Source organism: Desmodus rotundus, chromosome 4 (genome assembly GCF_022682495.2).
Source record: "Desmodus rotundus isolate HL8 chromosome 4, HLdesRot8A.1, whole genome shotgun sequence".
NCBI classification, from domain to species: domain Eukaryota; kingdom Metazoa; phylum Chordata; class Mammalia; order Chiroptera; family Phyllostomidae; genus Desmodus; species Desmodus rotundus.
In genome coordinates this window covers 143,270,841-143,295,693 of record NC_071390.1, presented here as the reverse complement: position 1 = coordinate 143,295,693, position 24,853 = coordinate 143,270,841, and the positions used below count along the sequence as shown (strand labels likewise).

The following is a 24,853-nucleotide window of genomic DNA, read 5'->3' as shown; positions in this document are numbered from 1 at the left end:
CTTTCGAGAGGAAGTGATTCTTGAGTTAAGCCTTGAAGGATGACAGACGATGAGTTTTTGGTGAGCTGAGGGAAGAATGGGAGGAAGACAAGGAAGTGGCCTATTTGACAGCGTAGAGGCATTAAGGTGCAAGGCCAGTCAGGGCGCCGCAAATGGCTGGGTGTGTCTGGGAGAGGGCTGGGGAGAGTGGTGAGGAGTGACACAGTGAAGCTATGGAATTATTATTTTATCTTGAAGAAATCAATGAATTCTAAGCAGTTTTCATGACATGCTCAGATTTTCAACCTTGAAAGGTAAAAATTTTTGGAGTGTTGATGAGACTTGACAAACACTACCCCACTTTTCTACCCAGATTCAGGACCGTTCAAAAATAAAGTCAGGGAGCCAGCAGACAGAGATCATCTGTTTTACTGATGAAACAGACTACCTAGTGCCAAACCCCAGAATTAGGCAGACTTGGTTTCCATCACAGGACCAGTGGCCAGGCAGGTCTCTTCCTACCAGGGCTCAGGAGGTGCTTTTGCAGTGCTTATCCCAGAGAGCAAGGGAAAAGGAAGGGGATAGCCAAGGTTAACCAACTCTTTTTTTCCAAGATCATAATCATATCACTGAGTGCAGGATGTCACCCATGTAGAAGGAAACAGTATTCCTAGATTTTTCTTTTTCTCTTAACTCATTGAATTTAACCATTTAATCTATCATCACCTAAGTGTGTGTCTGAGCCCTGGGGGAAAGGATATCCCTGCCTGTACCTTCAGGATGCAGCCCCCAATACTAACCACTGCTTCTCTGGGCATCCTGAGACCGCTAGGACCCCAGAAGTCTCAGCGTGGGGTTAAATGAGTACATTATTTACATTTAACTCCAAGGTTATTTTGTACCCAATACTGAGAATTTACCTCCTAGTCTATTTCTCACCCCAGATTATGTCCAACTATGTGGCCTGATACTGTCTATCAAGAGGTTTTGCCCATGATCAAATGACATCACAAAATTATTCTAGTAATAAAAAGCTAACAGTTATTCCCCAGATGGTAATATTAGCCCCTTCTACTTTTCAAATGCTAAAGGAAATATTAACATACAAATATTAATTTTTCTTAAAGGACCAAAGGAATTAAAATCCAAAATAAATATTCTTGCCATTGTGATTCAAAGATCAAAGACATGCATGCCTCTGGGACACAGGGGAATTGTAACCCACCCCACCATTCCTTTGACGTTGTTTCTGTAAGTGCTGACTCTGACTAATATGTAGCTTATAGATGAACTACATGTTTGTATAAGAATCATAGGAACAACTTCAAAAGGTACAGACTCTGACCTTCAGGCATCCCAGGTCCTGAGACCTCCAAGCGTAAAACCAAGATGACGTAAAACCAGGGTGACAAAAGCCAGGATGATGCACACCAGACCATTTCTTGATCATTTTCAAGGCCCGTATCAGAATAGACTGTGCTGGTCTGCACACGGAGAACTTTGTTCTGCTTTCCTTCTCCCTCCTTATGAAAACCTCTGTCTGCCTGCACTGAGATGTTAAGATGGGTTTTGAGACAAGAGTCTGCCATTTTCTCAGACTGCAGGCATCTGAATAAACAACTTTTCTTTTCCACCAGCACCTGCCTCATGAGTTTGGCTTTCTTTGCGGCAGGCAGCTAGACTTGCATTGGGTCACACCTCCTTCCTCTTCTGCTACATCTGAGCCAAGCTCTCAGGAGCCCAGTGTGGTCAAGACACTGCTCATGTAGACACTACTTCATGTAGACACTGCTACATGAAGGGAGGCTCCAACATATAAGTACATCAGTGCATTGAGCATAAACAGGAGCCAGTTTTCTTGCTACCAGAGAGGGGGGTTACTATGGAAAGGAGAAAGGCCACAATAAACACTGTCATGTTGGCTTGGAATTAAAGGTGTAGGTGTGAATTTAGGGTCTTGAGATGTAGGTGTTGTGTTAGGGTTCTCCAGAGAAACAAAATCAGTAGGACATTTTCAGAGAGAGAGAAAAAGACAGAGAGATTTTAAGAAATTGGCTCATGTGCTTGTATGGGGCTGAAAAATCTGAAATCTGTAAGGTAGGCCAGTTGGCTGAAGAGTGAGGGAAAAGTTGAGGCTACAGTTCAAGTCTGCTGACAGCCCTGCCTCTTGCCCTGTGTGTCTTAGTCTTTCTCTGAAGGCCTTAAACTGATTGGATGAGACCTTCCCGCAGTATGGAAGTTAATCTTTTCACTCAGTCTATTAATTTAAATGTTTATCTAACATTAAAAAAATACCTTCACAGCCACAGCTAGACTGGTATTTGACCAGCTCTCTGGAGACTAGAAAAGGAAGCCAGGCTCAGCCCTTTTACTGCCCTGCAGGCTGCCGAGTGTAAGGGAGCTGGGGAAGACAGCCACTGTGATGGGTATGAATAGGCTGGATTGGGATTAGGGGGGGTTTGTTTTTGTTTTGACGTTTGCTTTCCTCCTATCTGTCTTTTCTTTATACAGTTTTGTTATTATCTAAGAGTTAAAAAGAATAGTCATAGCACTTTCCTGAGAGTTCTTTTAGAAGGCAAGAAACAGGTGACTGGAGACCTGATTTCAAGGGGTGGGGAAGGAAAATAAAACTGCTTTCCACTCATCTTGCTTGGACTCCAGCTAGTTCCATAAACAACAGTAAAACATCAGAAACATTCCGGGAGAGGAAGAGAAGTGAAGCCAAGGTGTTTGGGCCTAACAGTTACTTTATGAAATGTCGGGAGTGAAACTTTTTATTCTCCCGAAGGACTGTGACCCTCTCTGTACCCCCCAAGTCCAGAGAGATGGGGCCCATCCGAAAGACAGGCTGGCTGAGTTGTACAGTAGCTCCTACTGGGATTTTAAATGAGCCCCAAGGGGTGGTTTGTGCCATGTTTTATGGGTGGTTTGTGTTTTAAAGGAGATGACTTGGTCATCCTGTCAGAAACATGTCTGTTTGGCTGTTTTTCAAGGGTTATACAAATTCATCACATTCAGAACATAAAAATTAGTGAGCAAATAACAAAGCAGCCCTAGAACAGTGGTCACAAGATATAGAAAGAACTCAGTGGTGGAAGGCAGGAGGGCGGGAGGGGGGTGCTAAAGTTTCCCAGAGCAGGTGGTGTGTTACAGCTCACCTGGGTTGAAATGACAAACAATAACAATAATACATGCTAACATATCATACTTATTGGGATCTGAGTGTCTTGTAGACACTGTTCAAAATTGTTTATATGCATTATCTTTTGAAATTCTCAATGATTTGGGTACTGTTATTCTTTATCCCATCTTACAGATGATAAAACTGAGATATAGGGGGTCTGAGAAACTGTTCAAGGTCACAAAACTACTAAGTGACCGCAAAGCTGGCCTGCAGATGCAGGCTAGCCTACTCTAATGCCGTTCTGCTTGACTGACAAGTAGGAGCTTGTTAGCTGGGGTTGGACCCCTAAGAGCAAAGGCATAGAAACCTGTAGCAACGTGGCATTTTGGAGAAGTTGCATGCTGAGTATCAGTACTGATAAAATGCCCTGTTTGGGTGGGAGGAAGGAGAGAAAAGGCTCACACGAGTTAGTGGCCAGGTAAGCTGTCAGCAGGTTGTGAAGTGTGCTATTTTGTGCACTGTGCTGAAAGAGTTGGATTTTAGCTTGTGAGAGATGCATTTTAGAAAGATCATTTTGACCACAATTTGGAGATTGGTTGGAGAGCACAAAATAGGAGTCAGGGAGGCAAGTTAACAGGCTATTACAATAGCCCAGGCAAACAAGGCAAGGACTACAAAGGCAGTGGGACAGAGAAGGAGAGCTTGGGTTCAGGAGAGATTTGGGAGTGGACTGAACAGATTTGGTGATTTGGTGAGGGAGCAGAGGGGCTTAAAATGACAGAAAATGGGTTTGGGGCTTGTGCTGCAGTTAATGGGGGGAAACAGAAAGGATGACGGCGAAGATGGTGAACTCTGCTGGGACCTGCTGAATTTGACATGGCTGGCAACACCGGGGCACTAGTGGGGTGATATGTCCTGGCCCCTGAAGGGCACTTGATTTGTAGGCATAGCTACAAGTAAATGGGAAAGATAGATCTACATAATCAATACCATTCTTTAAAAATCACCCAACTTAAAAAGTGATGTTATCATATAGATTATTCTACATTCACGTTTCTTAAGTCTGCACATTCATGTACTGATTTTTTAAATTAGTGCTGTGTAGAGTATGTCAGTGTTATGTTCCTGTTTAGACTATTAATTCCACCTCAATATATTATTTTTCTCAGTCTACTGGTATTCATTATAATGTGAAGCAATTTTAGTTTGTAAATCTCTAACTTTTTGAAATATAATATTAAGTATATTAGCAGTATGATGAGGTTTTACTCTATTTCTTGTATGTGCATGTGCCCAAGTGTATTAGTAATGAATCTATGATAAAAATAAACTAGTTCTTCTGTGATTCCCTCAAGAGTACAAAATAGATATTATGGTTTTGCATGTCAGTGTTGAAAATGAAATTTTTATATGCCGAACATCAGTAATGGCATTTAGTTTGTAAGCATTTCTTACCTGCTTTGGTTTTGTGATACAATTCTTCAGAGTAATGACCACAAATAGGGAAGTACTTAAATGCTTAAAAAGCCTGTCAAGAAATGGTACTTACACTCTAGCCAATGACAATAGCAGAACTAATTAATAAAACTGATTAATATACACAGCAGAGGAAGTTCTAAAAATATTTTGAGTTCTCAATAAAATGATATATAATTAAAATTGAGTATTTTCAGAATGTAAAATATGTAAATACTGAATATCATATAAAAATTCACCTTAAATGTTGATCAAAACATGCTGATTAAAACAAAATAAAACACTATATTTACATATTATCACATTCTAAGTGACAATATAGGATGGTTCAGGAAGTATAATAAGATAAATATCCTCATACTCAAGGTAGGATATAAATTAAATAATCTTTTAAAAAAGAAATTTACAAAATGAACCAAGGCCATTAGAACATTCATATGCATTGGCTAGGAATTCTACTTCTAGGAATCTGTATACCAAGAGAAAATCAGATTTGTGGACAGAGATTTATGTATGAAGATTAAGTTTAATGGAAAACTTAAAAAAGTAATCATTATATAAATTATAGCATTCCTATAAAGCAGAATGTTATACAATCAGTAATTAAGCTTACGTAAAATGTTAATGATACGGGAAATGCTCAAGGTATAAGTTCAAATGACCTAAAATAGGGGCAATCCTGTATATTACAGATGAAATCAACTAATATAATAATTTACTTCAAACTAATTTGTAACTGGGTTTTTAAAAAGTTAATTTCTATTTCATTAGAGTTATCAAAAAACAGTTTATTAGGTTTTTAAGAGAAGCACAACATAACTATCTTTTTTCCATGAAGAGAGAAGAGAAATGAATGATATGTTAGAATTATGTAATTTTAGAATGGTTATGCACATAGACCCTGAAGATTATTTTCTTATGCCTGATGGTTCTTAGCCACAGCTTTGCATTTAAAAATCCTCTGTTTTGCCCTGGCCAGGTGGCTCAGTTGGTTGGAGCCTCGCTCTGCCCCTGCACACCACAAGGTTGCAGGCGCGTATGGAGGCATCTGCTGGGTCTTTCTCTCTCACCTCGTGTATCAATGTTTCCTTCTCTTTCTCTGCATGTCTCTCTGTCCCCCTTCCTCTCTCTCTAAAATCAATCAAAACATATCCTCGGGTGAGGATTAAAAAAAAACTTTTAAAAGCCCCTCTATTTTAATGCAGATTCCTCTACTCTGGTCTCAGTTTCTTAAGTTTCCAAATCAAGCATAGTTTGTCTAGATTAAAGGTCAACACACCATCTCTGTGGGGAAAAAATGAAAGAAAAAGAAACAGTATTTCTTTCTTTCCACATCTCCATTCCAAATCATTGAGGAAATTAGTTTGCTTCCTTTTTCACAGATTTAAATAGTTGCTGTCTCTTTTTAGAGGAAGACTGAAGTAGGACACTCACAATCACCGTGTGAATTTACTATTAAAGGTTACTACTGTTCCTTGCAGGACTGATGCAGTAGAGTAAGACCGCATACTTTGTTTTGTATTTTCGAGGATAATACTGTGCTACAGGCTGCAATACTTCATCTTACCATTCAATATATTGATAAATATATTTACTAAAAATGTGTACAACTTACAAAAATAAAATAACTTACAATACAGTAGCTTAAATAAAACATAAAATGGTTTCTGTGGTGCTAGCCAAGAGTGTCTGATTTTTAATGCTGCTCCCTCTACTCGCCCCCCTCACTCCCACCAGGGATTCTTTGAGGTGGAAGAGGAGGTGGTTTCTATGCACGACTCAGCTGCTGCCAAAATAACTATTTTGTTTAAAAAACTGAAGGACAAGGAAGAATTGATTAAGGAATTAAGAGAAGAATTAGAAAAATATGAAGAATTTGGATTTCAAAAAATTGTAAGTTTTAAAGCAAGATCAATTAGTTTTAATATATGTAAATAAAATTATAACTATCTAAAACCTTGGATTAAGAATAAAGGAAATATAAGTAATGTATCTTGGGGCATCTCTCCATAACATAAGCCAGTCCAACCCTTTCCTGCCTAATGGCACATTCTAGAAAACTCATAATAATTATAAATAGGAGCAATATAATGATTCTCATTTTTTTATTAATGACAATAAAATAACCTATCTCCCACTGCAAAAATGTTCCCACTCTAGAGTAGCATGTGAATAGACTTTTGTTTTAATTTTGAGGATTCCCACCCTTTTTGCAGTCCAGATAGTTTGAAAGACACCAAACTATCTTTCCATGGAAGTCAGAGGCTGCCATGAAGCCAGGTTGGAGTAGGGTGGCTTTAAGGAGAAATGTCAAAAAGGAAATTCTCAGAGGGTTTTCCCCCAGTTCTCTATTGAAATGGGAGCCAGGAGCTGCTTTACTGCTCAAAAATCTGATGGGAACAAAAATGGAAAGAGAGAGAGAGAGCAGAAAGGACAGCCTATGCTCCTGTCAGGGAGAAGAATTTTAAGGGCTGTGGATAGTGTGGGCCCTGAGGGTAAATTCATTTTCATCTCAAGTCAGCTCTGAGCCACTAGGCTATCCTGGCCCAACACAGTCCACAGCCATGGAGGGGTTTTATTCTTAAGTTCCGAGGATGAGAAACTGATCAGGTAAGCAGAAGAGACTCACAGAGAGAACGGAGGAATAACAGTCTATTGAATATCAACTAGCAGGTGCCAAGTGCCTCCTCAGTAGTACCTCTTCTTATTTCACAGCTTAGTTTACAGATGAGGAAGCAGGGAAAGGGTGGATAAGTACCTTCCCCCTATGCAGACAGCTACTAAATGGTAAAGATGGTGGCTGAACTTGTGATCCAGCTGAATCCACATCCCACTGAAGGAAGTGGAGCTCTGTGTTCCACAATAAGAATTAAAGGTTGTTTTATATACATGTATATATGATTATATTATTATTATGTCTGTTTATATTATAATGCCTTTGGTATAATTAATATATTGCATATGTATATGAGGTCTGTCCAGAAAGTATCCAGCCACATACTATGACAAATAGAGACATTTCTTGAAGAAGATACAAGAAACACTGTACACAGGACAATGATGCCTCAGTCCCCTTCAAAGTAGGTACCTCGGGACCTCACACAGTTCTCCCAGAGTCTCTTCCACTGTTCAAAATACTCTGCAAAATCCTTTGTTGGAATTGCCATCATGTGTCTATCATATTTTTCCTGAATCTCATCTGCGGTTTGAAATCTCTTCCCTTTTAAGGTGATTTTAGTTTTGGGAAAAGCCAAAAGTTGCAGGGCACCAAATTTGGGCGGTAGTAGGGCTAAGTCACCTGGGTGATTTGATGTTTCACCAAAAAACTCTCCACAGGACGTGATGCATGAGCAGGGACGTTGTCACGATGAAGCTGCCAATCACCAGTTGCCCATAGCTCCAGCCTTCTGAATCATCCAAATAGTTTCCACAGAGGAATGTTCAGGCTTAACGCAAAATCTGATGCAGATTTGTTGCTCTACTTGCTCAGTCATTTTGAATGTGACAGCCACACAGTACACATGCTCACTCAATGGCATCTACCACCCCTACTGACTAGTACAGTGAAGTTGTCATTGTTCACGCATGCGCATTCCAGTCTACTCTCCTTGGCTACCAGGTTACATTGGTGTCGCACAAACTGTTCTCCTTATATTAATTAACAATGGCTTGAATTTTCCTGGACAGGCCTCATATATACACGTAAATATTGACACATGCATAAAAATGTGAGATGTTATAAATCAAATTGTTAACGCTAGGAAGAAATACTTGCGGGTTGCTGGTCCTTTTAAGCACAATCTACGGTTTATCTAAATTCCACACTGAAAACTTTAAAGTTGGGGGTGGGGGGAACTTTGAAGTTAGAAGAGACAAGGAATTGAATATGCACCATTCTAAAGGACTTTGTTTACCAACTGCTGAAGCAGTGTTTGCTTCGTTTAATTTATTTGAATTAGTTATGTTCAAAAAACAAAAAATTGAGCATCTTCTAAGTAATATAGTATTAAGTATTATTAACATAAATCTTGTAAAATTGAGTACTGAGTCTTTTTATATGTTCTGATTGCCTTGGAAGAGAAGGCATATCCAGTTTTTTCATTTACTTTTTTTTTTAACCTTTTCCTGTGTCTATATTTATTCTTAGTTTGGGGGAAAAATAATTTAATATAAAAGGCTAGAAAACTACCTTAGTTTTTGGCTGTTAATTGTGTCTCGGCCAAAGAAATGCTGCATAAATTGGCAAAGCTATTTTAATCCATTTATTTTCCAGTTGTGAACTGGAAAGCGAGTCCTGCCTGGCCAAGAAGGATTTATGAAAAGGATACCTGTTGTACGAGATGTGAACTGCTTTGAGTTCTTTTAAGAAAGATAAGCCTATAAATTCTGGTTATCATTATGAAGCACTACATAAGTTTTTATGACCAGCTGGTTTACATTCCATGAAATGCCCTGAACAGGCCTCTGGATTGTTGATCATATCCCAATTCAGTAATGGAGCTCATTACACTAAAACACGAGGTCTTACTTGGAATGTTTACCTCTCTCAGTGTCTCAACCAGTTAACTGGTCTGTCTGGATGTCCTGGATAAGGATGGGTGGTGGCTTTGTGAGGCAGAAAGGAGGGCATCCAACAGACCCTGGATATTCCGCTGTAATTTGTTCCCAAGGAGACCTCATCAGTTTTTCTGTCAGTCTTTTAAGATTTGAGGAAGGTGAGTTGCATCTGATTGACTGGGTCTATATGTTTCTCCCAGCTTCTCAGGACCGCAACTAAAACATATAGCCCCAGTCTCCCACCTTAACTGAGGGCAGTGTACAGCACAGTACTATGTGCGTTCCAGGAACACGGACTAAATGCCTCAAAAGCAGACCATATATTATAGAAAATAAATCTCTGGGAAAATGCCTTTTTTAATCCTCTAAAAACAAGTTTTCCTAAAACTCCATGCCACTTAAGTTCTAGATGATATATTGTTTTTTTATTTAAAATTTCATTTTATACACCTGCTCCCTCTAGTGGAATAAAAAAGTGTGAGACGTCAAGTACCTGAAATTAGATTTGGAAAACAGAATACAGAGAAATAATTAGAAAAGTTTCAAAGTAGCAATGGAAATAACTTGAAAAAACCTTGAAACCAACAGACTGCATAAACAATAGGGAAACACTCTAGTGTATTCTTACTGATAGTCAAATCACCTAAGTAGCTTTACAGTTAACAAGTAGTCCTAGTATCTCTCCAGGGCTATGTTTAAGAGAAATCTGACAAGAATGTGAAAGTTTAATAAGCAGCTAGTTTAAGTTATATTTATAACAAAATGGAAATCAGAAAAGGAAGTTCTTCAAGTTACAGAAGCCTCATCTCTCCAGGTCAGGCATCCGGAATGTTGAGTTTTCCTGAGAGCATCTTTATTCAAGGACTGAGCTTCTTTTCAGGTGTAGTTCTATAGGAAACCATTATGATTTGATTGCATGCCACTGTAGTTATCAGGCTGTTATGCTATTTGTTAATAAATCCCCTTGAGAACCGTTGAAACAGGCTAACATGTCAGACTATTGCTTGTGTGTGTGTGCATGCGCAAATATATTTTAATTGCAGTTGAAATTGTTCTTTTGAAAGACCTTTCCTTTCTTTCTTACCCCCACACGTATAAGCTGTGCAACCATCACTCATGCACCCTCCCAACAGGTGAACATAACAGTTTGTTGTTGACAGTTTTGAAAGAGAACTGTCACTCAAGACTGGCAGCTCTGCAGGGCTTCACTGTCCCAGCATGCCACTTTCCTGGTTGTCACTCATTGGGAAAGCACCTGCTCTGCTCTGTGACTGTCATGCAGCCTGGGCCTGCATCCAAACCCTACTCCACCCCCAGCATCAAATTGAGATGTCCAAGTAGTGTACATGGAGCCTGCAGAATTGAGACACCAATGTGGCAGAAGGGAGACTGCTGAGAAGGCACATGCAGTGCTCTCAACAGAACTTCTCAGACTTGATTGTGCATGTGGATTGTCTGCAGCAATTGTTAAGATACAGCTTCTGATAGTAGGGCAGGGCTGGAGCTTAGATTCTGCATTTCCAAAAAGGTCCCAGGTGATTCTTAGGCTCCTTAGTCTGTGGACCACATTTTGAGTAGCAAGGCTCTAGAGTATAACAGTTTTCAGAAACAACTCCTTCAAGAACCCTGGAATTCAAACACCTGGCAATAGTGAATCTGCACATCTTGTGGCTGTTCACAAGAGAAGTAGTGCATAAAGCACCACCTGAACTCCTAGTTTCCATGTGATAGAAAAACTTTAAATTGGCAAGTTCCTTTATCAACTTAAAATTAATTACAGGATGGTCATGAATCACACACAATTTCTCATTGGCTGTGTAATGTGGTTTTAAATTAGCTACATCTAGTTCACCTTTTAATGATCTTCCTAACCTTGGTTTATTAATGTAGGATATTTTAAAGAAGTCTCATGATTTAAGTAAGCTAAAACTAGTGGTGTGGGCAGATGGTAGAAGGAACACCACCACAAAACCTGCCACTCAGTGTAACAGATGACCGTAGCAGCCCAGAACTATCCCTTTGTTCATTTTGCTAATGAGTGTCCTCATTGCTGTGGGAGTCTGCATAGTTAATTACTTGCAGTTCCTACCGCTGACAGATGGTGGAGACAGAGCTAAAGGTTAACCTCACAAGAACAGGAGCCCTAGATGGCTGTGTGGAGAAAAAAGGTCTTTGGGTTAAATGTGTTTTCCTTGTTTCCTGCTTTTATACCAGATTTTTAGAAAATGAATTTAGGCATTAGCTGCTAGCAGTTAAAAATTTACACTTCACCTGATTAATTCAAATAGTTCTTATTTATTTTATGGTAATGAGTGCTCATGCAATCCACTGTGGATGTTCAAATTGTGCCACTCTCAGGAAATGTATGCGTAAGCCTACTAAGTCAGATATTGTTTGTTTGTTTGTTATTTAAAATCCTTCTGAGTTTGTAAATACATTCTGTGATAATCTCAAATTTAACCATATGTGACAAGAAATTAATGACTAGATTCCCCCTCTAGGAAGAAAACAGTGCTGTTTATTAACTATTAGGTATTTTAACTAGGAATGAATTGAGCTCAAGTAATTTAAGTGAAGTGGTAAATCAAAGTTGTGAAAACTTGTAATTAGGCTTAGTACAAAATTTAACAACATCATTTTAAATATTAACTCTGATATAACTACATTAGTAAGTTGTTAGTTTTTAAAGGAACAACAAACTCATTTGCTATTACATTTTGTAATGTAGTACAAAACATTGTAGCCATTAACTATGACTACAGAGGAAAATATTTTAATAATTTACTTTCAACTATCTCTGAAGTTAAACAAACATACAATTCCAAAAGAAAAGCAGCATATTGGGAGGAATGATTTCATTTTTGAGGGGAAACTTTATTCTTATGTATTTGCAACCATGGCATTGCTATAAAAAGAATAGGTTATAATTCATCTAAAAATTACTTTACAGTTCAAAAGTATTTCCAGTGTCTATCAATTTTGAAATAAGGCATGTAGAACCTTCTATCTCTTTTAGCCTAATGTAATCACTTTTAAACATACTCTTTAATATTTTGAGATGGCATAATCAGTCTAATGTTTTACCATAATGAAACATAAAGTGCTGCAACAGCTTCCCCAGCCCATTACATCTTAATTTTAAGAATAATGTGTGACAGTAAAGTGTAGACAGTCATAGCAAGTATATTCAGATGTTTTCATTAGCTTTGAAACAGACAAGAAGAAGAAGAAGAAAAGGAGAGTAGCTGTCCCTATAAGCCTCCAGTGCATAAGAAAAAGCCTCTCCCATAATGGACATGGCAAGATTTAAACAAAAGACTCACATAATAAAAATGTAAATGACTTTGCTTCACTAAAACTATAACTTTAAAATCTTTTGTTGTAAGTTATCCTGAAACCTTCTTACAAGGTAATCGCTGTTTGCATAGAGATTTAAACCGAAGTCTTCAATAGCATTAAACGCCTGCACAACCCCAGTGTGACAGGCATGCAAAGCCATGTTAATGTTCAGAATATGAATTGCCTCTGGGTGGCTCCTCCACCCAGCAGAAAACCAACTGTGTGGATATCCGTGTGCCTGATGGACTCCATGCGGCTCCCAGCCTGAAAACGTCACCGCTTTGACATGTGATGTGCTCCTCATGACACTGGCGGCGCTGACACTGGGAAATGCCACAAAGGCAACAAGCCCCCCTCCTTCACCGTGCACTTTGCTACCCCCTGGTGCTGCCCGTCCATGGTCTCCCCAGCCTGCCTAGTTACGGGCGGACAGCGCTTCACACACACACAGGAGGAAGTGTGGGTGGAGTGGCCCAGCTGCCTCCCCGGACACAGCCTCCGTAATGAATTGACCTGAATGATGAGGGCACACAAACAGTATGATGTGCATTATTCCTGTCAATAAAATGTCCCCATGTGCTGTGGTCTTTGTACAGAATGTACTGCAGCCTTTCTTCCAGCAAGCTCTATTTAATCCCCTTCCTTTTTACTATTCATATTATAAGTGTGTAATAGAATTCAGAAAATTATATGATAGCTCTTCTGTATCTGTATTGTCTTGGGCTGCATATTTAAATCCTTGGCTCCCTGCTTAGAAGTATGGAATTCCCCATCTTTCAGGACTCTTTGGCCATGGAGAGCAGCTCTGCAAAATCAACTCCAGAAAAGGAAAATTTAGACTTCAAAGTAGAAAATGAGAGACTGCTTCAAGTCATTTCAGCACTTGAAGAAGAAGTCCAACTCAATCTACAAGAAAATTCAGCATTAGGTAACATGTTAAAGTCATTTTTAAAGAAAATGTATACATTGGTCACTTCATAAAATTCATAGCTATGTTCATCTTTTCCAAACATTCATTTGTCTAGTTATTTACATTTCAAAGATCAGTTTGATAGCCATCTTTGATTTTATTTAAAATGGCATTCCTTGCTTGGAACAGAGAATATATTTTATATATAAATATTATAATTGTAGTTTTCAGCCATGTCATTTTAACTCAGGGCATTTTTTAAAATTTTATTTTCAAGCCAAGCATTGACCTTTGAAAAAAAGTGCTAATCAATGCTCTATTTCACTTAGAAATATTATACACAGCTAGAAACATTTCCCAATTTCTGTTTTATATGTTTAATTATGTATGATTTATAACATTTAAATACCTATAAGTACATATCAGGGTATGCTTTGTGGTGAAACTGAGTTAGCCTTTCAGGAAAATATGCTTTGACTTACTACTTAATTATCTTCAATTTTTGATAGATTTTAAGTACAAATTTTCATTTGTATACCTGTGACCTCCCCTTTTTTTACATGCCATAAACATTGGTAAAAGTTGCATTTTAATCACCAAAGTTAGATTGCTTTAAGTATTTTTCACTCACTGTTATCTTTGATTTTATGTCAATTATATAATGTTGCCCTTAATCTACAGTATGAAAAACAATGAGTAAGCAACAAAAAAATCATAAAATATTGACAAAATCATTTATATTATAATATCCCTTGAATATACAATTATACTGTGCCAGAGTAGTTTTGTTTCTCTTCTGATGTGGGTATAACAGTGTTTTTTTAAGTTTTGGGAGTCCTGACTGAGTCAGAAAGTGCCACCTGCTGAAACACTTTGTATAGGCTATGACTTGCAGCAAAAGTGTCCCTTGAGAGTACTGATGAAAGGCTTTCAGCCCTCCGCCACACTTGGATCTTGAACTTAGTTCTTAATCTCTATCTGACCAGCCGTCTAAACAGCAGGAAGAAGGCTGTGAATGTCAAGGGCAGTTGTGAAGGTCACAGTCCTGCTAGGACTTGCGTCCACCATGCCTGCCCGTGGTGTACAGCCTGCCCGGAAGCAGGCAGTTTGAATACAGGGCATAAGCTTGTAATTTCATGGTTGGTCTCTCTCTCCTTTTGTTTACAGAAGATGAAATTATAAGTCTGAAAGAGAAGGCAGACAAGGATAATAGAACCATTCAAAAGGTACTGTAACTTTTTTACATTGATGAATGACTCTTTTAAATTGAAATATCAGCCCAGTTGGTGAAATAACGTGTGTCTCTCTTGTCCTGTGATGTAAAGTTGATTTCTGTATTGAATGTCTCTCGTTATTTGGGTAGGGTCTCTGGTTACAAATAAAGGACTCCGTTTTGATAATGACTTAATGCATAGATACTTCTTTTATTTCATATAACTGAGTGTCCACCTTGTTGATTGTGGGGAATCAAAAAGCTACATAACACAGGAAGGACAAAGATGTGTTTATGGAAAAATTACATTGTTAAGAGCGAGCAGTGTAGTCTCAGGGCAGCAGTTGGTTTATGTTCATTGTTCTGTATATGAATGAACTGGACTTATGTTATCCAGGAAATTTGCATTTAGAACAGGGAATTCCTTTGGTGTGCAGGTCAAGATTTCCTAGTGTATTCAGAGCTGCAGAACCCAGCAGTTCCTGCCCCTCATGCACAGGGGTGCTCCTGCTTCATGCTTTCTTCAGTCAATGTACCACCCCTATCGCAGCTTTCAAAACACTTTTCTATGGGGGTTGGTCTTCCCTGCCAAACTGTAGGCCCCACAAGAGCAGAGACTGCACCATCTCAGTCTCTGGGATAGTCCCAGGGCTGAGCGCAGTGCATGGCACCCTTCAAAAATACTCTTGGACTCGTTCCTAGGATGAGAATGTCTCTAGAATCCATAAAATTTGCAGAATTTATAGATGAAAAAGTGGATTTATTTCCCTGAATTATTCCAAATAAACATACATGCTTTCTACAAACCGAATAAAGTATCAGTTTTTAAATTAAAATTAATTAAAATTAGATAAAATTAAACATTCAGTTCTTCAGTCACACTAGCTACATTTCCAGAGCTCAGTCGCCACGTGGGCCTAAGTTTAGGTTCAGATTTCATCCTTAACTAGGTTATTCTTATGTTTGAGGTAAAATTACTATCAAGAACTATACTTCAAAGACATGGTTATCCTGACGGGTCAGATTAAGGGGATGTTTTCTCTGATAACTGAATCTCTCATAGTTTCACAAAGCCATTTCCCTTTCCCGTGCTCCGTCCCCCTTCCTGCCTCCGCGGGGCCCTTGCAGCGGTGACGGTGCACGTCCCGCTCTTACAGAGATCTCGGAGTCTGTGAGCAGACACCATTAACCTTTTTGGCATCAACCTCTAAGGTTAAAAATAAAATCTCAGCTTTCGAGTTTCACTTAAGAACATACAAGGGAACCATTTCAGTTTCTTTAAATGTTTCTAAAGCTATTCACTCTGTCTGTCACTGGTAGAGGTGAGTTGTGCAAGCTTTCTCTTCTCTGTGAGGAGTATAAGAAATTAAAGTTAAAAAAAAAACCTCATAATTTAGCCACCCATTAGAAAGAAACATACCCTGGGAGTGGCCACTTATACCCGCGTGAGCTTCAATATTTCAATTAATTACAGCCTCAGCTCTCCACGTCTGCCCTGCGCAGTGGCAGCCACTGGCTCCACGGGGCTACTGAACACTTGAATTGTGTCTACTGTGACTGAGAAACTGAATTTTCAATTCTATTTAATTTTAATTTTTTGCAATTGAAATGTAAAAACTGATACTTGTTTCAGTTATTGGAAAGTCTTTATACCTATTTCGAATAACTTTGGTTATGTGAATTTACTTTTTCATCTGTAAATATTATTAATTTTATTAACATACAGTGTGGATAGAATGTGAAATGTATGTGAGTGCTTTGTCAACTGGAAAGCACATCAAGAGTTGTTGAGCAAATGAGAGTTGATATTTATTGGTTTACTTCCAATATCCTTCACTAAATCAGTTCATTTATCAAGTGCCTTTTAGTGTCACACATTACTGCCAAGATAATATATACAAGGTATATATATATTTGATATAAATAGTATATTTTATTCACACACAGACAGCCCTACTGTGGAAGACATCAGGTCTAGAGGGAGATATTAAACTAGAAGGCAATGTGATAAGGACTGTAATAAAAGTATGCACATAGAGAAGAGATGCCTAGCTTTATGGAAGGTTCTATGAAGGGTTCACAAAGAGTTCCATATTTACCTCACACTCTTACTCCAGCTGACTTTTCCAAGTAGGTAAGAGCTGGGTACAAGTGTGAATTCATAAGCCATGAGATATATTTGTGGACCTGTTTGTGATTTGGTATGGCTAGAGTATGAGGCAAGAATCTGGTGAGAACATGTGCTGAGTATTTGTGTTAGGAAGAGGGGAAATCTGGGGTGTGGGGAAGAGCTAAGCAGGTAATGGAAGAATGGAAAGGGCAGCTCAGAAGCCTCTGGCTAAGTCACATGCTCCCTTTTTTAGCTGTGGATGCAATTAAAAGCAAGTTGAAAATGGGACTGAACTTAGGAAGGCTGACCTCTTGCCATTTTTCTGGGATAAGAACTATTAATTATGGGGTTCAGCAGCTTTTTTGTTTTAATTGCGATAATCTAATAACAGCTGAATCTGTAGTCCAGCTGTGGTCACAATAAGAGTTTCTTTCTGGCAGACAGACCACCAGTCAGTGATCACAGTCCAAGGTGTGATCAGCTTCAGGATGCAGGCGGCAGATAGTGCCACAGTGGGGCACTCCCAGCCTGGGGTGTGAGAGATCAGGGAAATTTGGAGGAAGGACACTGAGCTAACTCCTGCCAAGAGAGGTTAGAGCTCCAGGAAAGGATGAGAGGGAGGTGGGAAGGGTAAGAAACATGCAGAAGGGAAGTAAGTGCATGTGCTTTGCAGTAGTGAAAGGGTATGTGAGCATAAGCAGTGTTGAGAAGCAGGACACATGGCAGAGAATCATTATTCATTCCAAGAGGTTTTGAATGACCTGCTGAGTGCACTGGGGAGCCCTGAACATTGAGGCAGGATTCAATTTGTGTTTCCTGAAGAAGACAAATGGGAGGGAGGAAAATCTGGAGCCAGAGAGACCAGTTAAGAGGTTACTTGGGTAAACCATGGAAACTATAAAGTCCTAAAACAGAATGAGGACAGTGACGTTGGAGATGATGGGGAGGGATACACTCGAGAGATGATTAGGCAGCAAGGGCTGTGGTCATTGATAAGGCTGGAGGCCTGAGAGATTAAGGAGAGAGAGAAATTAAGGCTGGATAGCATTCAGATGAAAATGAGAACAGGGTGGTAGAGCAGGGGGAGAAACAGGAGAAGGCATTTCAGAAGCCATCAGGAAAAGAATCTCAGAAACGAAGGAAACACTCACAGATGTCAAATGTTGCCTACAGGCCAGGTGTGCTAAAGGCTAAAAATGGAAAATCAGACAATTTAGCTTTGGTAACAAAATGACCCTGGTCATAAGAATGAAAGTCATTTTACTGGGATGGTGGAAGCAGCCGAGAAGTGGGGTACAGTGAACATGGACACTCTAGAAGTTCAGCTGTGGATGGCCAGGGAGGGGTGGGGAGCAGTTGGAGGGTGAAATGGGGTTGAAGGTGTGTTTTTAAATTGCGTCAGTGGAAAGAAAAATGAGGGTATTTTTAAATTGCGTCAGTGGAAAGAAAAAAGAACAACAGAGAGAGGACAATATTGTTGAGAGATCTGAGGAGGCAGGCAGGATTGGGGCTAATGGCCTTGGTATTTGCTGGTAATTGACCCCCATTGGGAGCTTGGTGACACCTCTTTCCAGACCAAGGTATGATGGCTCCACACAAAATCTTTTCCTTTCCTTGCACCCCTCTCATTCCCTTATTTTCTGTAAACCTGCTGTCAACTTCCCACATCTTCAGCTACACTCCTCACCCCCCTTCTGAGGCTCTCATCTAGCCAGTCCCCAGTGTTCTCCAGCCCTGGTCAAGGACTGCCTTGTGCTACTGGGGACAACTCCATCCTTGTCTTTTGGTGACATTGCAAACATATGGGGTTTCAACTCAGAGCAGCTGGGCCCTCCCTCTACTTATTTGGTACCCCAAATTATAGGGGTACCAGAAGGAGAAGAGGAAGAACAAAAAATTGAAAACTTATTTGTGCAAGTAATGAAGGAGAACTTCCCTAATCTGGCAAAGGAAATAGACTTCCAGGACGTCCAGGAAGCTCAGAGAGTCCCAAAGAAGTTGGACCCAAGGAGGAACACGCCAAGGTACATCATAATTACATTGCCCAAGATTAAAGATGAGAGAATTTTAGAAGCAGCAAGAGAAAAGGACATAGTTACCTACAAAGGAGTTCCTATAAGACTGTCAGCTGATTTCTCAAAAGAAACCTTGCAGACAAGAAGGGGCTGGAAAGAAGTATTCCAAGTCATGAAAGGCAAGGACCTACATCCAAGATTACTGTATCCAGCAAAGCTTTCATGTAGAATGGAAGGGCAGATAACGTGCTTCTCAGATAAGGTCAAATTAAAGGAGTTCATCATCACCAAGCCCTTATTATATGAAATGTTAAAGGGATTTATCTAAGAAAAAGAAGAGAAAAAGTATGAACAGTAAAATGACAGCAAACTCACAGTTATTAACAACCACGCCTAAAACAAAAACAAAAGCAAACTAAGCAAACAACTAGAACAGGAAAAGAACCACAGAAATGAAGACCACATGGAGGGTTATCAACAGGGGAGTGGGAGGGAGGAGAGGGGGGAAAGGTACAGAGAATAAGTAGCATAAATGGTAGGTAGAAAATAGACAGGGGGAGGGTAAGAATAGTATAGGAAATGTAGAAGCCAAAGAATTTATATGTATGACCCATGGACATGAACTATAGGGGGGGAATGTGGGAGGGAGGGGGTGGGAAGGATGGAGTGGAGTGAAGGGGGGGAAATGGGACACCTGTCATAGCATAATCAATAAAATATATTTTTTAAATAATATAATATAATTAATTAATTAATTAATGACATTGCCATCCATCCAGGGGACCAGATGACAAATCTATAGTCCTTCTCTCCTATATCTCATATCTAATTGGTAACTAGGTCTATAGACTTTCCTTCCCACAATTATCTCAAATCCCCTTTCTCCGCAACAGCATTGCACAGATTTGGTTGAGGCCCTCATCACTTCCACAGAGTCTTCATTTTTTTGTCTCCATTCTCCTTCCTTTTCAAACCTAGCTTCCACACTGCCTCCATGGTTATCCATACCCTAATCTAATGTGCTGAAACCTTCAATGGTTTCCCACTGCCTTCAGTATAAAATCAGGCTACCCTCAAAGTGTACTGAGTGATTTTTAAATGTCAGGAACAACTAAACACTTTTATATTTGCTTTTCAAATTCTTTCCACAATAACTCTTTATCGTCCTAATTTTGCAGATGAGAATACTGAAGCTTGAAGCATAGAATTAAGTTACCCACACAGCTAGTGAGGGGCAGAGCTTTGATTTGAACTAGAATGATTGCATCATTCCGCCTTTCCATCCTAACTGTTGTGAGCACAGTCCCCCATAACATTACCCTGACTCTCTTCCCATCATTTCCTGCCATTTCTGTGTGTAAGCACCGTGAATCTCGCAACACCAAAGGGTTCCAAATTCCTCCATCACCCCATGCTTGTCTGTTTGTGCTGCTGTTTTGTTGGCTGTTTTCTCCACCTTCCTCCTTCTCCAACTTGTTGGAAAAATAAGTCTTCTACTTATTTTTCAAGACCCTTGTCAATGACTACATATGTGAGGTTAACACCAGGAACAGCATATCTTATTATAATTATGGTTGCTAGTTACGTGGATTTTTATGCTTTTTCACTACCCAAAGACTTGATCTCACATTTGTTCTTATGCTTTATAGTCGTTTCACATGGCTCTCCTACCATACTGCTGATGCTGCCAGGGAAGGGATCTTCTCTAGTTCATTTTCAAACTTCCAAGTCGAACAAATGTCTGGCATCTAAAAGGCATTTCCTACGTGTTCATTAAATTAGTGAATATAGGAACTAATTGAATTGAATGGATGCCAACACCCAGGGTTGAATTTTATCAGTGTATATACCACAAACAAATATAAAATACTGAGGCAAGTCAGGAGCAGAGTGGCTCTGCAGCATATGACTCGTGGCTGTTTTGAATTGCATGAAACATGGCTTGATATGCATAGGAATATAGCACAAAAACGCAAAATAAGAAATGGGTTCTATAAAGAGTAAATTGCTCTTTTGCACAAACTAAGACTTGCTTTATTATGTATTGATATCACATTTTGGGGGTGAGGTGAGGAAGGTTGTAAATAAATTGTCATTTTCTGTGTGTATTTTGCTTGCTTATATGACAAAAATATAATTATATGGTAATATATTATTATTACATGGCAATCTATAGACATTTAATTTTTTCTTTAATCATATCGGGATTCATTTTTCTCATATTCAGAATCAAAATATATTTCACTAAATTTTTTGAAGGGTAGATTCAGCTGTTCTGTTTTTTAATCAAAATATAATGTTCTATTTCAGTTAACTGATGGCAGAGACAAATTAATGCTTGAACTTGATGCTGAAAAATCATTAGTTCAAGAAATGGTAAGGTGATTTACATTACGTCCTAATCAATTTGAATTCAGGAATTTAATCATGAAAGTTTCGTAAACTGTGTTTGTAACCGTTTTGTGATCTATTCATTTTCACTTTATTGATAATCTGAGTGCATGCATAATTATAAACATTTTTAAATGATCACTTGAGTAGTATTATGATAAATATACTTACTATGTAGAAGAGTCTTATGTAAATAGTATTATAATTTGAAGCAGTGTACAAAACTTTTGAATTTTATAATGGAGAAGAAAGAACAAATATGAGAGCTCAATATTTTGAAGGATTTGCTGTTTTTAGTTACAAATTGCCATAAGTGACAACAAAAAAAGGATCCCGTCAGATATTTTGGCATTCTGTGTTAGTCTCATAAGAAAACACTGCCTTTTTATGTTCTTTTAAGAGAACTTTCCAGACGGCTGGTCTTTTATTTTATCAGTTGACTGCCCACCCCCAGGCACCCCCACCCCACCCCCCGCCCAGTTTATGGGGTTGTACTTTGGCTTTCAACTGATTAGGACTAGTATGTCTTTGTTACAGTAAACTGACTGTGTTTATTATAATCAAAAATAAAACACAGCTTGACTTGCGTTCTAAATGTGCTTGAAAAGAATATGATACTGTTTAGAAGAGAAAAGGTTGTTCATAGGAAATCAACACCACTTCAGATATTGAAACATTCCCCTTTTTACAGCTTGTCACACTTTGTGCCAAGTCATGGCTGTTTTTCTAACTCTGTTTTGTTACTCTCGGCACCATGTGTTTTGGGTTCCTTGTCATAGAAATTAATGCAAAACAATGCTCCCGGACTACAATAAAGCTTTCTATGAAACCAGCTTGTGAATGCAGGCGAGGAAAAAAATGATGGTTAGCTAGTCCAGAAACCATGTGTTAACAAACATGTTATTTTGAGCCCTTTACTTTTAAATACCTGGCATATAAAAATCAGCTCCACTATTTGTGCACACTTGGTGGATCTCTTCTGTCCCACCCCACCCTCTTCTTTCCAAAGTCCAGGAGTTGCTTCCGAAAACAATTAAATGTGCATGTTGTCATTAAACTGGAAAGTTGTTACAGAGGGCGAAACAAACGTTACGTTGTCAGTTTGTTAGCTAGTGTTAGAGAAGAAATTAAACTACTTAATCTGGAAGTTTGTACCCATACTAGGAACAGACCTCATAGTTTTCGAACCACTTTTCCTCTTTATTTGAACTGTAAGCAGTTAACTGGTGCTATTCTATTGCCCCCAGGGGAACCAACCATGTTTTATTTTGTTGTTTAGAAGTTTGTTGAACCCGCTTGTTGCCAAGCAGCAAGATCTTTCATCACAAACCTCACAACAACACAAGAGCCTCAGTACCTCAGAACTAGTTCGGGGGTCCATGTTTTCAGTGGAGGGAGTGAGCTATGAACAAGGTTTCCATGGCATATCTTTGGGCCCAGCAAGGTCACTATTTGGCGCCCATTACCCCCCTCAAGACATTTTGCTATTCACTGGGAGGGAGGCTGGCTTTGTGGCTACTTGGACTTCCTTTGTTTCTTGCCGGAGTGCTTTAGTCCAGAAATGAAGATCTGTGATCGTGCCTAGATGGAGGAGTGGGAGAAAGTGGAGTAACCAGAGTCATTTTGTAAAAATTAAAAAACTTTCTCACTGAAGGGTTTTAGTTCCATGCTTGCTTATATATTTTATTTTCTGGCCTATTAAAAGCCTAGTTTAAAAGTCATAGAGCTGGTAGTAAAAAGGCATGATCAATAAGTATAGGTAAGCAATAAATTATCCTTAGATTGGTTTTAATGGAAGCATGTGAAATAATTTTATATTTTCCTGTGATTCCTATACTTAGTGACATATGACATTATGTTAATTTTAAGTGTATAACAAAATGATTCAATTATGTATAAATTGCAAAATGTTACAATGATGTTTAGTTAATATCAATTGCCACACATAGTTAACAAACACTTTTTTGTTATAGCTATTAAGATTTATTTTCTTAACAACTTACAAATATACAATACATATTATTAACTATAGTCACCATGCTATACATTACATCCGTAGAATTTATTTGTTTTATAAATGGAAGTTTGTACTTATCAACTACCTTTACCCATTTTGCCCCCTCCATCCTTTGCCTCTGGCAACCACCAATCTGCTCCTTGTTGGTATCTGTGAGTTCTGCTTTTTTTTTTTTTTTTTAAGATTTCACTATAAATAAGATGATAAGGGATTTGTCTTTCTCTGTCTTATTTTACTCAGCATAATGCTTTTAAGGTTCATCCATGTTGTCACAATGGCAAAATTTCATTCTTTTTTATGACTAAGTAATAGTCTGTTGTATACATGTATCACATCTTCTTCATCCATTCGTCTATTGATGGGCACTTAGGTTGTTTCCATGTCCTGGCTATTGCAACTAATGCTGCAATGAACACGGGGTGCACATATGTTTTCAAGTTAATGTTTTTTGATTCCTTCAGATAAATCCCCAGGAATGGAATTGCTGGGCTATATGGTAGTTCTAGTTTTAAATTTATTGAGAAATCTCCAAAGTGTTTTCCACAGTGGCTGCACCAGTTTGTATTCCCACCAACAGCACACAATGGTTCCCTTTTCTCCACATCCTTGTCAACACTAGTTATCTCTTGTCTGCTTGGTGACAGCTATTTTAACAAGCATGGGGAGATATCTCATTGTGGTTTTGATTTGCATTTCCCTGATGATTTGTGACATTGGGAACCTATTGGTCATTTGAGTATCTTCTTTGAAAAAAATGTCTACTCAGATCATCTGCCTATTTTATAATTGGATTATTTGGGTTTTTTGATATTGTATTGTATATTTTGGATATTAACCCTTTAGCAGATATATATTTTCTCCAAATATTTTCTCCTATTCTATAGGTGCCTTTTCATTTTGTTGATTGTTTCTTTTGCTGTGCAGAAGCTTTTTAGTTTAATGTAGTCCCACTTGTTTATTTTTGCTTTTGTTGTGCTTTGAGTATCATATCTGAAAATTATTGCCAAGACCCATGGTAAGAAGCTTTTTCCCTATGTTTTCTTCTAGGAGTTTTATGGTTTCTGGTCTTACATTTAAGTCTTTAATTCTATAAATTTAATTTTCTGAGTGGTTTAAGATAGAAGCTTAGTTTTTTGTTTGTTTGTTTTTTAATTTTTATTGTTATTCAATTACAGTTGTCTGCCTTTTCTCCTCATCCCTCCACCCCACCCCAGCTGAACTCACCACCCTCTCCCACCTCCACCCTCCCCCTTGATTTTGTTCATGTGTCCTTTATAGTAGTTCCTGTACTCCCCTCTCCTCACTGTCCCTTCCCCACTCCCCCCTGGCTATTGTTAGGTTGTTCTTAACTTCAATGTCTCTGGTTATATTTCATTTGCTTTTTTCTAGATAGAAACTTAGTTTTATTCTTGTACTCACGAATATCTAATTTTCCCAGCACCATTTATTGAAGCATATTTTCTCCATTGAGTATTCTTGACTACCTTGTCAAATATTAGTTGACCACATACGTATGGGTTTATTTCTGAGCTCTTGATTCTCTTCGATTAGTCTATATGTCTGTTTTTATGCTAGCACCATACTGGTTTGATTACTATGCTTTATAATATAGTTTGAAGACCAGAAACTACTACATAGTTTGTCATCAAGAAGTATAATACCTCCAGCTTTGTATTTTTTTCCCCTTAGTATTGTTTTAGCTTTGGGGGGTCTATTGTGATT

The 24,853-nt window shown here is 38.6% G+C and overlaps 1 protein-coding gene across 2 annotated transcripts in view; it reads left to right on the top strand.

The window, feature by feature from the left end:
* Positions 1-24,853, top strand: part of C4H10orf67 (chromosome 4 C10orf67 homolog) — a 94,296-nt gene that overhangs the window by 23,757 nt on the left and 45,686 nt on the right. For both annotated transcript variants that reach the window (XM_045184352.2, XM_045184345.2), the window contains exons 5-8: positions 6,317-6,472; positions 13,256-13,403; positions 14,553-14,611; positions 21,034-21,099. In XM_045184352.2, coding sequence (XP_045040287.2) covers positions 6,317-6,472; positions 13,256-13,403; positions 14,553-14,611; positions 21,034-21,099 — 429 coding nt within the window. The remainder of the gene's footprint in view (positions 1-6,316; positions 6,473-13,255; positions 13,404-14,552; positions 14,612-21,033; positions 21,100-24,853) is intronic.